The following is a 13,864-nucleotide window of genomic DNA, read 5'->3' as shown; positions in this document are numbered from 1 at the left end:
ATTGTGTTTATAATAATAATTTCTGGGGCTTATTAGTCTGGCCATCTTGCTTCAGGTAAAGCTTTGGTACAGTAGGGCCACTGGCTTCTGAGGGAGATTGTGACTTGATTTCAGTAGAATAGAATTGATGTATGTGGGACTCCATAAGCCCATAGGGCAGTATGTTTTTATTTTTATTGATAATATAAACATTTTATGTGTATTTCCAATTTGCTTCATTTATTTATCATGTGAAAATCCTTCAGGCTCTGGCCTACAGGGTCAGAACTACAACTAGGCAGCAGCCCACTGACCAATTGTTGAGCATAAAGTATACTTTGCATGGATATGTGTCAGATTATATTCATTATTATTAACATGTATGGTCAGAGCACCAACATATTTTGCAGGGCTGTAAAAGAAATGTGTTTATACAAAGAACATACAGAATTACATACATAACGACCGGTGAGCGATACAAAAGGCGAAGAATGCCTTGTGCTTACAATCTAAAAGGGGAAGGGATTGAGACGCAAGGTGTGGGAGAGGGTAAATCAGAAATAAGCAGATGAGAGGTGTAGCATATGGTAGCTAAAGAGAATGAGGGTAGGCTTCTCTTAATAAGTGTATTTTAAGAGATCTTTTGAAAGCAGAAAGGTTGGGAGAAAGTCAGACAGAGCATGGGAGAGAATTCCAGTAGGGGTGCAGCACTTGCAAAAGCTTGAACACGATCATGTGAGGGGGTAATGAGAGAAGAGTTGAGGAGCAGATCAGTAGAAGAGCGTAGTAACTGGATGGGTATCTAGAGAGTTATGCTTTACTTTGACTGTCAGGGTCATTAATTTGAATTTTATTGTGGAAGGTAGTAGAAGCCAGTGCGGTGACATGGCAGAGGAGGAGCCATTGCTGAGGTGTATAAGCCTGGCAACAGTATTCATTATGGACTGGATAGGTGACAGTCTCTGGTGGGGAAGGCCAATTAATAGAGAATTACAGTAGAGAATTACAGTAGTCCAGGCGTCATATGATGAGAGAGTGAATAAGAATTTTGGTGGCATCTTGGTTGATAAATGATCGTATTTTGGATACAAATGACATGAAAAGTGACATATTTTATAAGTGACTGGATAGGAGGAGAGATGGGCAGTGCAAAATCTAGGACAACCCCAAGGCATCAGGCCTGGGGAGATGGGGTGATAGTGGAATTGTTAAGCGTGATACATACCTCTGGGATGTTACAGGTGTTAGTTGGGGGAAAGAGAACCATTTCTGTTTTAGAAAGGTTTCATTTAAGGTAGTGTTGTGACATCCGAGTAGAGATAGCAGACAGGCAGAAAGAGAACCGAGTTGAGTCTAGGTTGAGATCAGGAGAAGAGAGATAGATCGGAGCATAGTGGTGGTGTTGTAAAGACTATGAGTTGATTAGTTTGGCAAGGGAGTAAAGCTGGCCATAGACGCAAAGATCCGATCGTACGAATTAACGTACGATCGGACTTTCCCATCTCCCAACCCTCCACTAACCATTCAGATCAAAGTCTTACCATTCCGACAAAATAAAGTAGCTAAAGAACAGATCAGCCAATGTTCTGCCCCTGACAGCAATCGTACGATAGTTATGTCTGACAAAGCTAGTGACAGTCTCCCACTGAAAATCGTACGATCTGCAATACACGCAGAGATATTATCGGCAGCCGACAGAAATTTTCTAACCTTTCTGATCGACCAAACGACCGATCTCCGGCGGACGAAAAATGTGGGGACTCTCCACACACGGTCCGAAAATCGAATTGGATCGTTGCGTCTATGGCCAGCTTAAGTATAGAGAAAGAATAATAAGGGTCCCAGGATAGAACCTTGAGGAGCCCCATTAGAAAGAGGTAGCGAAGAAGATGAACTCCATTGTAAGAGACACTGAAGGAACTATTGGTTAGGTAAGAAGATAACCAGGACAGGGCTATGTCGTGAAGGCCAAGCGAATGGAGGGACTGGAGGAGGAGAGAATGATGAATTTCAACACAATTCCTATTTACAATGTTGATTATTAGCAAAGGTGCTTCTAGGTGTACACTGTTTCTTTAAAAGGCATTTGTATGCAATACAATCTTGATAGCAGAGGAAAAGCAGCAATAACACTTTATTAATAATATCTTGTGAAAGCATATGCAAGTTGACCTTTCTTGTCATAAAACAATACAGAAATGAATATTTTTGACATGGAAGAAAAGTGACAATAGCTCCAGCCTACCTCACGCTTGTCTAATGCAGCATATTCTGCTTCGATATCATCAGCCTCAGGATCACGGGAGAAAACCATCTGGGATTCCAGTTTGAGGGCAAGCTCTTTGTGATGCTGTTTCTCAGCGCAGTCGCAGGGGGTATCTTTATTTTCATTTTCAGCAAACAAGTCACTACCACTTCTTACTAACAGCTGCAAAGATATGATGCAGAAAACACATTGTTAACTGCTGGACCTCGTGGGTGCCCCGAAAGAGGAAATTTTGGGCTGGCAGGGGGAAGCACTTTGTGTTCCTATAATGTTCTACAACTTAAATTGATATCCCAGCAACCTTTCTTAGAATGACATATAATCAGGACATTTTATCAAGCGGCATTCAAAGATCCTACACTTCCAGAAGTCACTCATGAACCCTAATTCTCAGGAATCCATGTTAAAGGAATAGTTCAGTGTGAAAATAAAAACTGTGTAAATAGATAGGCTGTGCAAAATAAAAATTGTTACTAATATAGTTAGTTAGCCAAAAATTTAATGTATAAAGGCTGGAGTGGCTGGATGTCTAACATAATAGCCAGAACACTACTTCCTGCTTTTCAGCTTTTCAGAGTTAGTCAGCGACTTGAAGGGGGGCCACATGGGACATTTCAGTTCAGTGAGTTTGTAATTGATCCTCAGCATTCAGCTCAGATTCAAAAGCAACAGATATGACCCATGTGGCCCCCCCTCAAGTCTCTGATTGGTTACTGCCTGGTAACCAGGGTAACCAGTCAGTATAAACCAAGAGAGCTGAAAAGCAGTGTTCTGACTGACTTGTTATACACCAAATGACTCCAGCCTTTATACATTACATTTTTGGCTAACTATCTATATTAGAAACATTTTTTATTTTTCACAGCCTATCTATTTACCCAGTTTTTATTTTTACACTGAACAATTCCTTTAAAGGAGACATTTGTAAAAAAAATAAGAACGTACCAGTGCGTTATACTCCGAGACGGAACTAGCGCCGCACGGAAGAGGGTGGGGGGCGGGGCCCGGCTGCACGGCCCGCCCCCCACCCTCTTCCGTGCGGCGCTGCAGCCGCTGCAGTCAGGGCCGCTTCTGCCATGAGGCAAGGTGAAACCCTTGCCTCAGGAGGCAGCGAGCGGCCAGTTACAAGGGGCGGCAAAAAGCCGCCTCTTGTAACTTTAAGAGCCGAACTTCCGGGTTTTAACCCGGAAATTCGGCTCCGCTAGTGCAAAGAGCGCTATTGCGCTCAATGCACTAGCGATACTGCCCCCTAAAACCCGCTCCGACGCTAATTTTTAAGCGCGGAGCGGGAGAGGAGGGGGGCGGCATCTGTGCTGCTGCCTCAGGCGGCAGCAGCCCCAGAATCGGCGCTGGCTGCAGTGGGCGCATGACTGCCGGGGGGCCCTGCGGGGGTGCGGGCCCTGGCCCAATTGCACCCCCTGCTCCCCCTGTAGTTACGCCACTGGTTATACTCATTTAGATATAGAAGAATTGTGCTTAAAAAAGTAGTGTTTCAGGCTGATTTATTGAATATTTCTGCAAAAACCCTAATAATCCCTCCCTTCTCTTCCACTTCCTGCTCCCTGAATTCCCAGGCTGTGTAGGGGAGCCAGCGTTTCTCAGCTCATTGTACTGTAAGACAGGAACCAATCAGCGGCTAGCAGGACCTGATAGGGAACTGAAGCCTGTCTGTGCTTGTGTGACTGCAGAGCTGTGATTGGCTATCCCCCTCCTACTGTGCTTCTGGTAGGGACTGTTAGGACAGGAAGTGAAAAAGAAGCACCTGCTTTAAGGCAACTGGGAGCAACATCCAAGGAGTTGATGAGTAACATCATTAAATTGCAAAAAATCACTGGCCAGAGCACTTTTCAGTGGACAGGAGTGATGGCCGGTGTCTACGTTTAACAATTACATTTTATAAGGGGTGCCTAACACATTGGCACCCCTTCAGTGAATATCACTCTACTTGGCCTTTAAAGGGGACCAGTCACCCAAAAAAAATATTCCAAATCCTATTTTATAATGTAAGTCAAGCAAAATGAACTTTAATTACACTGTATAAATTATTTCAATCTTGTTTCCTTCAGTCTGGGAATTCATAATTATAACAAGCAGGCAGGAGCCATATTGTGGACACTGTTATTAAGCCAAGTCTTGCATCATCTCAGAACCTTGTTTGTGCACCAGAATGGGGGACCACTGGCTACAAAATTAAATAGAACTTGGGGAAAGTGGGGAGAGCAGTGACATCTAGTAAGTGCTGAATGGAAAGTGAAACTAATTGCCTGCCCCACCTCTATGCCTAAGGCATAGAAGAGGGGAAGGCAATATTTGATTGACAGCTGAGATTTTTAAATGAGTTTACAACAGCTATAAACGCTTTAATAAAAAAAAGAATTTGGATTTCATGTTTAATTTGAAAAGGTCTTTTATTATACAGCGTTTTATGTCTGGGTGACAGGTCCACTTTAAGTGAACTTTATGTGTAAATGATATTAAGCAATAGGCTTTTCATTTTACAAAAAATACATAGCACAAATCTCCATTTAGACAGTTTGCATTGGATTATACATCACGTTTTCACATTTCTTTACCTCTACACAAATTTTCATCCCTGAGGCAGCAGCATAGTGCAAGGGGGTGTTTTTTTTATTGTCCGTGGCATCAAGTGAAGCTCTCTCATATTCCCCATGGTCAAGTTTTGCACCTTTCCATTCTAGAATCCTCTTCAAACATTCAGACCTCCTGCGATCATCATCCACAAGCCGGGGCAATCGGTGGTCGAGGGCACCTTCTGATATCATGAGGCGAGATCCCATACATAGCATGTGCATAGAGCTTTCGTTGTGAATGTTGCGCTTGTTGGGGTTGCCATCCTTCCCAGACAGAAAAGCCCTGCAGTACCAAATACAAACATATTTTACAGAAAAAAGGGATGTTTTTCTTCCAGAGCAGTTTATCAGGCAACATAAATTAATTATATATAAGTAGTGATGGGCGAATTTATTCCCGTTTCGCCGGCGACAATTCGGACACACATTAAAGTCAATGGGCGTCCATTTAATTGTGGTCTGTGTCCAAATTAACGTGGGCATCGGAATTGTCGCCGGCAGCGAAACGCGCAAATTCGCTGCAAATTCACGCCTGCCGAATAAATTTGCCCATCACTATATATAAGCCCTCTATACTGTTCATTCAATACTGGGTTGTAATGGGAAAACGATCAGTTATCTGGAAACCTGTTATAAAGAAAACTCAGAATAGCAGGAAAGCCATTTCACATAGACTCCATTGTAATAAAATAATTCAAATCTTAAAAATTATTTGCTTTTTCTCTGTAATAATAAAACAGTACTTTGTAATTGATCCCAACTAAGATTAATAATAATTAATCCTTGTTGAAGCCAAAACAATCCTATTGGGTTAACTTAATGTTAACTATCATTTTAGTATGGTGATCCAAATTACATAAAGATCCCTCATCTGGAAACCCCCAGGTCCTGAGCATTGCGGATAAGAGGTCAAGTACCTGTACCATGTCATTGTTTCAAGGATTTGATATAACATGGCATGCATGCATACATGAGCATTAAGACTTTGCCCGCCACTTAAATGTAATAAATACGCCTGAACCTGCTCAAGGGCACAGAGTGCAGCTTTCTGCTCTGGTAATAGAAAGAAGCCCTATGTGGATTATAATTTTTGCATTTACTAGCCTATGTAGTGTATGGACTAGCAAATTATAAAAGATCCTTAGAGAGAATCATAAAAAATAAAACTATAATAACACTTGAGTCACAGCCCCTGCATTGGTTTTAAATGTGATTTTATTGTTGGTGACCTATTGCTAATGGCACATGAAGCATTTTCCCCACTGATATAAAAAAAATATCCATCTTACTGGCCACAAATAGGTTAGGGATGTCATACAATTTAGGTAAATCTTGCAATTAATTTAAAGGGGAACAACGACTTCCAAACCAAAATATGATAAAGAGGCCCACATAACATAGAAACCCCTAAGATACCCATCACAGTTACCTGTTTCTTCTAAAAGTATAAATAAATACCATTTTATATACTGAAATCCAGCTGTTTAACAGTTCTTCTCTTTCTGCATCATATGAAATCCTGGCAGGGAAGGAGGGACTAACACACTGATGTTACAAATTTTAACAACTTCTCCACAGCTTACAGACAGCATGCAGGAACTACATAACCCACAATGCATTGCACTGTGATGTTCAGTTCCTTATTGAAATCACATGTGCTGGGAATTGTGGGGTTTGGAGAGCGCAGGCTAAGGACAGACGGCTGTTGATACAAAATAACAGTAGTCAGCCAGCTCAGCAAAGTAGTCAGAAAGATCAGCAGGAGAGCAGGGGGCTAGGCTTAGGGAACTGTTCCAAACCATTAAAAATCATGAAAAGTCTGCATATTATTAAATTGATGTATATTGCAAAGTTGCTTGAAATTATGTTTAATTTTCAAAAAGCCCAAGTTATGTTTTTGTGGAGTTCCCCTTTAAGTTCACAAAACAAATTCAAAGCACACAAACAGTAAATTAAACAAATGTGCTTATCTAAAGGCTGTAGATGCGGATGTAAACTACATTGCCTCAAAACTGGATAGTCGCAGAACATAAATCCCTGTGTAAGAGTATATATATTCTCCAGGGTACATCTGTCACTGGAAGGGCAAAGCAAAGAGCATGTTGTTTGTGCTATGGTTATGGCGGATTATGAAGGCCCTGTTTATGTAATATCTTGTAACTGACACAGATTAGTGGAAGTTGATATGTGATGAGCAGATGAGACAGTGTCGGAGCTATTAGGAGCCGATTAGAGTTTGTGGCTAACATCCAGCAGAGCTCAAGTAGCTGTCTATGTCTGAGGCACAGACTCCTCATGCACGGCACTTGTCTCGACAGGTATGGGATCCTTTAACCGGAAACCTGTTAACCAGAAAGCTCCGAATTACGGAAAGGCTAACTCCCATAGACTCCATTATAATCATACAATCCAGATTTTTAAAATAATTTCCTTTATCTGTGTAATAAAGCAGTACCTTGTACTTGATCCAAACGAAGATATAACGAATCCTTATTGGAGTCAAAACCAGCCTATCGGGTTTATTTAATGTTTACATGATTTTCTAGTAGACTTAAGGTATGAAGATCCAAATTACGTTAAGATCCGTTATCCAGACAACCCCATGTCCCGAGCATTCTGGATAACAGGTCCCATACCTGTACTATCATATTAAGCCTGCACAGCATACAGACTTATACCACCAGTGCCGGGCCACGCTGGGCAGGCGCCCTAGGTAGGCCCGGCAGTCGCGTGCGCCTGTGTAGTGTGCGCGCGTGCACATGCGCGAACTTGCGCTCAAAGAGCGAAAAATGCATAGAGTCGGGCATAGAAGGGAACCGGACTTGGGGTAGGCGACAGAGGAGGTACGTGCCGGGCGCCCTCCCAGCTTTGCACCCTAGGCACGTGCCTACTCTGCCTACCCCTAGTTCCGGCCACCACTGTGCTTCCATCATGTCCTTCAATAACTATAGGATGAAGGCAGACACAAAAAAAACTCATATTTGGTCATAAGATTCTTCATTGCAATCAGTCGCTTTTAAAAAACAGGGATTCAATCAAAAATTAACAGCAGGCTAAATGCAGATTTTATTAAAGAGATAATTTAGTATGATTTAGACAGTGGTATTTTGAGACAATTTCAACTGGTCTTAGTTTTTTATTTCTTATGGTTTTTTAGTTTTTTAGAGTTTGCTTTCCATATTGGTACTTCAGCAGCTATCTGCTTGCTTGGGTCTTATTTCCCCTAGCAACCAGGCAGTGATTTGAATGAGAGATTGGAATTTTAATTGGAGAGGGCTTGAATTAAAAGTAACAGTAACAATAAAATTGCAATATCATGGTGCAAATGTTTTTTTCTATTTTTCTTTATTTAGCGTTGGCGATGCCGCGAACAAACGTATCTCGCCGCGAACAAACGTATCTCGCCACGATATGCCCACATTGAGGATCTGAATGGAGGCAATACGGGCGGTCGGATCGCAGGACTGAATCAATGAACAGATTCAGCCGCGATCCAACAGGATTTTTTACCCTGCCCGATCGACATCTGCCTGACTTCCGGCCAGATATTGATCAGGGACGCCAGTCGGATGGCCCCACACATGGGCCAATAAGCTGTCGGCAGCTTTGAGTATGGGGGCCTTTAGGAAACACAAAGGATTTGAAAAATGAAAGTTGAAGGAAACTGCTGCCTGTAGTATCATTTATTTATTACCAGGCAGAGTATACAGACAGAGCATTCATTCATTTCAATGGTAATAAGGGTGTGCCAGAGTTTCTTCAGAAGCTTCAATTAAGTCTACGTGACCTGTTTTTGGCTTTTCAGTATGCTGCTTTCTTTCTTCATTTCTTCCAGCAAGATCACAAATTTCTGTAGGACTGTTTAAAGAGGCAGGTCACCTTTAAAGTGGACCTGTCACCCAGACATTAAAAGCTGTATGCTAAAAGTCCTTTTCCAATTAAACATGAAATCCAATTTTTTTTTTTTATTAAAGTGTTCATAGCTGTTAACTCATTTAAAATTCTCAGCTGTCAATCAAATATTGTCTGCCCCTCCTCTATGCCTTAGGCAGACAATTACTTTCACTTTTCATTCAGCACTTTCTAGATGTCACTGCTCTCCTCACATTCCCCCAGTTCTCTTAACATTTAATTGTGTAGCCAGGGCATGGGGATGGACATCAGGTCCCCCATTCTGGTGCACAAACAAGATACTGAGATGATGCAAGGCTTGCTAATAACAGTATCCACAAAATGGCTCCTGCCTGCTTGTTATAATTATGAGTTCCCAGACTGAAGGAAATAAGATTCAAATAATTTATATAGTGTAATTACAGTTTATTTTGCTTGACAAACACTATAAAATAGGATTTGGAATAATTTTGTTGGGTGACGGGTCCCCTTTAAGTTCAATTTATGTTAGGTAAATTAAGACAGAGCTAGTATTATTTGTGGATAATGAACATGATTGTAGCAATCAATGCCAATCAGCTGCTGGCAGCAAGGTTTTGCACTCTATTATTTTTACAAGAGAGGACCATTTTCCCCTTTACAAAACACTTACCGTATATACTCGTGTATAAGCCGACCCGCGTATAAGCGTATAATTTTACCTATGAAAACCAGAAAAACTTATTGACTCGTGTATAAGCCTAGACACAACTCAGAAAAGTCTCAGAAATATCAAACAGTCGGTTTAATGTTAAAAATCAAGCCATGATCACTGCATCATTGACTCGTGTATAAGCCTAGACACAACTCAGAAAAGTCTCAGAAATATCAAACAGTCGGTTTAATGTTAAAAATCAAGCCATGATCACTGCATCACTGAAATGTATTACCTGGCCCGAGAAATGAGCAAACGAAGCAGGAAATAACCCTTAAAATAACCCTTAACAAGTTCAATTCAGACTGAGAGATATACCGTATATACGGTACTCGTGTATAAGAAGGGGAGAGCCGGGGATACTGCTTCCTGCAGCCGGCGCTGAGCTGATGACGTCAGCGTGCGGCTGGGATGCCTCACTACAACATGCAGGAGCCGTGAATGCGCTGGTGAAAGTGATAGCTGGACAACAGATGGAGGGCCGCAAACATGGCATCCCTGCAAGTGCCCATAACAAACACAGCGCGTCTCAACTGGCCTGTTCCCTCCCCCCTCATCCTCCTCACCCGCAGCCTCGCTTACCAGGAGTACGTCTGCTCAGCCATGGCTCCTCCGGGGGAAGGTGTTAGGGCTTTGGCCCAGGAGGATCACTCAACGGCGCACGGGACTAGAGAAGACGGTGCGCGCACTCGCGAATCACGGAATGGAGGAGGAGACGCGCAAGCGCAGTTCAACAAAGCTGTCACGTGGGGCAGGCAGAGGCGGGGTTTGCCTTATTACGCCTAGATGACACTTGCGCTGTTGCTCTTTCTTCGCGGCTGGGAGGGGGATTCATCGCTACAAATTTACCGGTAAGGCAGCTGACCCGCGTATAAGCCGAGGTAGGATTTTCAAGCACATTTTGGGTGCTGAAAATCTCGGCTTATACGCGAGTATATACGGTATAAGGCACCATCTAGAAATGTCCTTTAGTTTTGGTTTTCAGTGCTCAAATGGGATTTTAATGAATTAGAGAGACTTCAAAGAAGGGCATCTAAGATGGTTACAGGTATGGAAAGTTGAAGAAAAGCTGGCCAATGTGGTGTTTTTTATACTGGAGAAAAGGCACTTGGGAGGAGATATGATCACTATGTAATCAAACATCTCTTAAGCATGAATTCCACTCAATAGGAATGTTTTGTCTCTGATAAAGTTTAATTATATCTTAGCTGGGATCATGTACAAAGGTACTGTTGTATTATTACAGAGAAAAAGGAAATTATTCTTAATAATTGTAATTATTTGAGTATAGTGGAGTCTATGGGAGATAGCTGTAATTTGGAGCTTTCTGGATAATGCTATCTAGCTATTTTAACCACAGTTGATCCAGGGACTGGTCCGTTTGCCACCTTTGGGTCAGGAAGGAAATGTTTCCCCCCTCTGAGACAAACTGGAGCGGCTTAATTTTTTTGTCTTTCCCTACATCAACTAGAGGAACATACATTACTATGTTGACAAGCCTGTTGACATCTCTACACTGGATAGGCTTCTTTAAATCATACCTCCCAATTTTGACACCTCACCCTGCAGTCCTGGATTTTTATTAAAAAGTCCTGAGAGGCTATTTGGTAAAGAGCCCAGAACACTCACCCCCTGCACTTAGACACATTTGTAACTATTTAAGATAAGCAGGTCCCTGTGACTCACAGCTTAAAGGGCAATGTCACCTTCATTAGCAAAACTGTTTCACGTAAAACATGGCCCTAAAACATCCAGAAACGTGTTCAAACTTTCATAACCTGCAAAAATTTGTAACATGGACATGGTAATTAGGGGGTGTCGCCACAAAACAGGTGTGGTCAAAAAATTGAACACGCTACACGTGGCAGATCTTTTTGTGCCTCTTTCCATTTTTCAAATGTTGGGAGGTATGTTTAAATAATAGCCCCCCCCGTTCCCCCCATATACAGCCTTAATAAGCTGCTCTATTCTCTATATTTATGAACTTCTTCCTCAGACAACATGTGTTTCCACTGTTCCTTGGATTATTTAGCCTCTAAGCTTTTTTAACAGCATTACGTCTTTCTGTAGCAGTGATTATCTAGATGGAGCTTTATAAATAAATGATAATGAGACATTTATAGAGCCTCTTGAAAATCCAGTTTACCTTAAAATAAACGGTACTTTGGTCATGACAGTTTTGAAGAATTATCCAGCTAACTGTCATTATGTGATTGAAACACATTATTGTACTAAAGTAATTTCTCCTTTTATCTACAATGCTGAATCTGGGAGCATGGCTGTTAAAGACACGTCTCTATACAGCAAACTTGAATTGGCATCCAGCTTAAAAATATGCGGACTGTAAGAGTTAAATTAATTCTACGGATCAGAGCACATGGGTTTTACCTGGGTTCTCGGAGAAGCAGAAGCAATTTAATTGAATGAGGAAGCAACTAAATAATCTAAGTAGGAAATAAATACTTGCAATGTAATGCAGAATGAACTAATGAGCCCTGTGATTGATGCTGGGCATTCGTCATTGCATTAAGGCAGAATGGGGGAGGATAAGGAGTGAGAGTCTGGGAAAATGATACCGGATTCAGGCATAGCTACAAAAATGGAGGGGTCGTGGTTGTGACATATAAGGCCCCCATTTCGATTGAGTTGGTGACATACTAGGATAAGCCAGTCATAGATCAAATAAAGAAAAGTTTGGGATAAGAAAAACAAACAATGAAATGCTCAAATAAAGAATACCACTACTGAGTGGCAGTGATCAAAAATCTTTGGATGTCAGTTGGATATGCCCTGGAGAGTTTGATAGCCCAAACTGGTGAGAAAAGTATTTGAAACTGAAACTCTATAAATATAGGTTTTTAATAACCGAACAAAGGACAGAAATAATATAGCAGGGAAACTATAAGAATTCAGCATATAGTGCATAAGACAGCTGATATGTAAAACCCTGTTTCATGTAAATAAACAAATTTCATAAGAATACACTTTTTTGTAGTATAGACAACTGCCATATTAAGAAATAAGGGCCGCCCCCTGGGATCCCACGATTCAAGGTGCACGCAAACAAACCATACATGTTAGGTCACATGAGCCATTTAACAAATAAAGTTCTGTCTTTTGCTCACACACTTCTTTCAACAACCAGCCTTTTGAGTACAAAACCATCATTTGCCTTACACTTGTACTGCAAAGCACCAAGGGGCAAATTTACTAACCTCCGAAAATTCGCCAGCGATGGCTTCACTCACAGCGCAACACTTCGCCAGGATAACGCTAATTCACTAAAATCCAAAGTTGCGTCCAGGGCATTGGCTAATTTGTATATGGCGGGAAGTTAAAGTTCAATGGACGTATATGTTGCAGTACATACATTACACTATACAAGCCCGGAAAAACCTTAATAAGATAAAATAAAGTTGTTATATTGCCCTACCCATGAGCCCAGTGTATAGTTTATGTGCCGTATGTTATGAAATGTAGGGGGGAAGCCGATTACCCCAAAAAATGTTTGCTCTCTTTCTCCCTTTCTCACCCTGAAAAAGGAAAAGATGTTGAAAAAAGTCCCAAAAAATGCTACCGTATATACTCGTGTATAAGCCGACCCGCGTATAAGCCGAGGCACGACCAAGACCATGCACATGCTCAGTGTGGTCTGGGCGTCTGTTGAAAGGCTAAACTTAGGGATTGTCATAAATTATCAAAACAGCACAAGTCAAATAATATCGCCATAGAAGCTGATACAGCAAGTCTGATTAATAATCAGAATATGCAGACTGCACTGGGTCTGCGGATAGAAATCTCTAAACAGTCCCCGGCTGCTCTACAGGAAAACAAACAAAGCTGCTTGAGTTCTGGGAAGTAAGGTGGAAAGTATGATTGTTTCCCTGCAGAGCAGCTATGAACCGTCTAAAGTTTCCTATCCTCAGTAGTCAGAGCAAGTAAAACAAAAGGGGTAATTTCACTGCATATAGTCAGGTTTATTATAAAAACTAGGGATGCACCAAATCCAGGATTCTGCCTTTTCCAGCAGGATCCGAATTCGTTTGAATTCTTGTGCCTGGGCGAACCGAATCCGCATATGCAAATTAGGGGCGGGAAGGGAAATCATGTAAGTTTTGATTTGGTGCATTCGTATTAAAAAAAGCAAACCCTTTTTTAATTAAAGTATATTGGAGATAGACTTTTTTTTCATTAAACATCTTTACATACTTTACATCCCCTTTAAAGCAGAGAAGACTGATTTGATTTACTGTCTGTATCTTGCAAGCTTAGGCAAGTAATTGCTTGCAGAAAAAATATGACTGATACCACAAGACAGACAGTACTTTAGGTAGATGGGATAATAAACATTTCTGTTTCTAAGTTACAGGTATGCAATCTATTATAAGGAAGTCTGTTATCGGAAAAGCTCTGATTTACAGCACTGTCAATGGCTACAGGGTC

At 41.4% G+C, this 13,864-nt stretch overlaps 1 protein-coding gene across 3 annotated transcripts in view; it reads right to left on the bottom strand.

The window, feature by feature from the left end:
* Nucleotides 1-13,864, bottom strand: part of ankib1.S (ankyrin repeat and IBR domain containing 1 S homeolog) — a 95,306-nt gene that overhangs the window by 41,848 nt on the left and 39,594 nt on the right. For 2 of the 3 annotated variants that reach the window (XM_018269175.2, XM_018269174.2), the window contains 2 exons: nt 4,819-5,119; nt 2,225-2,407 (listed from right to left, as the gene is read on the bottom strand). In XM_018269175.2, the coding sequence (XP_018124664.1) occupies nt 2,225-2,407; nt 4,819-5,119 (484 nt within the window). The remainder of the gene's footprint in view (nt 1-2,224; nt 2,408-4,818; nt 5,120-13,864) is intronic. The other variant, XM_041567466.1, reaches the window with a different exon arrangement.

Source organism: Xenopus laevis, chromosome 6S (assembly GCF_017654675.1).
Source record: "Xenopus laevis strain J_2021 chromosome 6S, Xenopus_laevis_v10.1, whole genome shotgun sequence".
Lineage (NCBI taxonomy): Eukaryota > Metazoa > Chordata > Amphibia > Anura > Pipidae > Xenopus > Xenopus laevis.
This window is presented reverse-complemented; position numbering and strand designations above follow the sequence as displayed.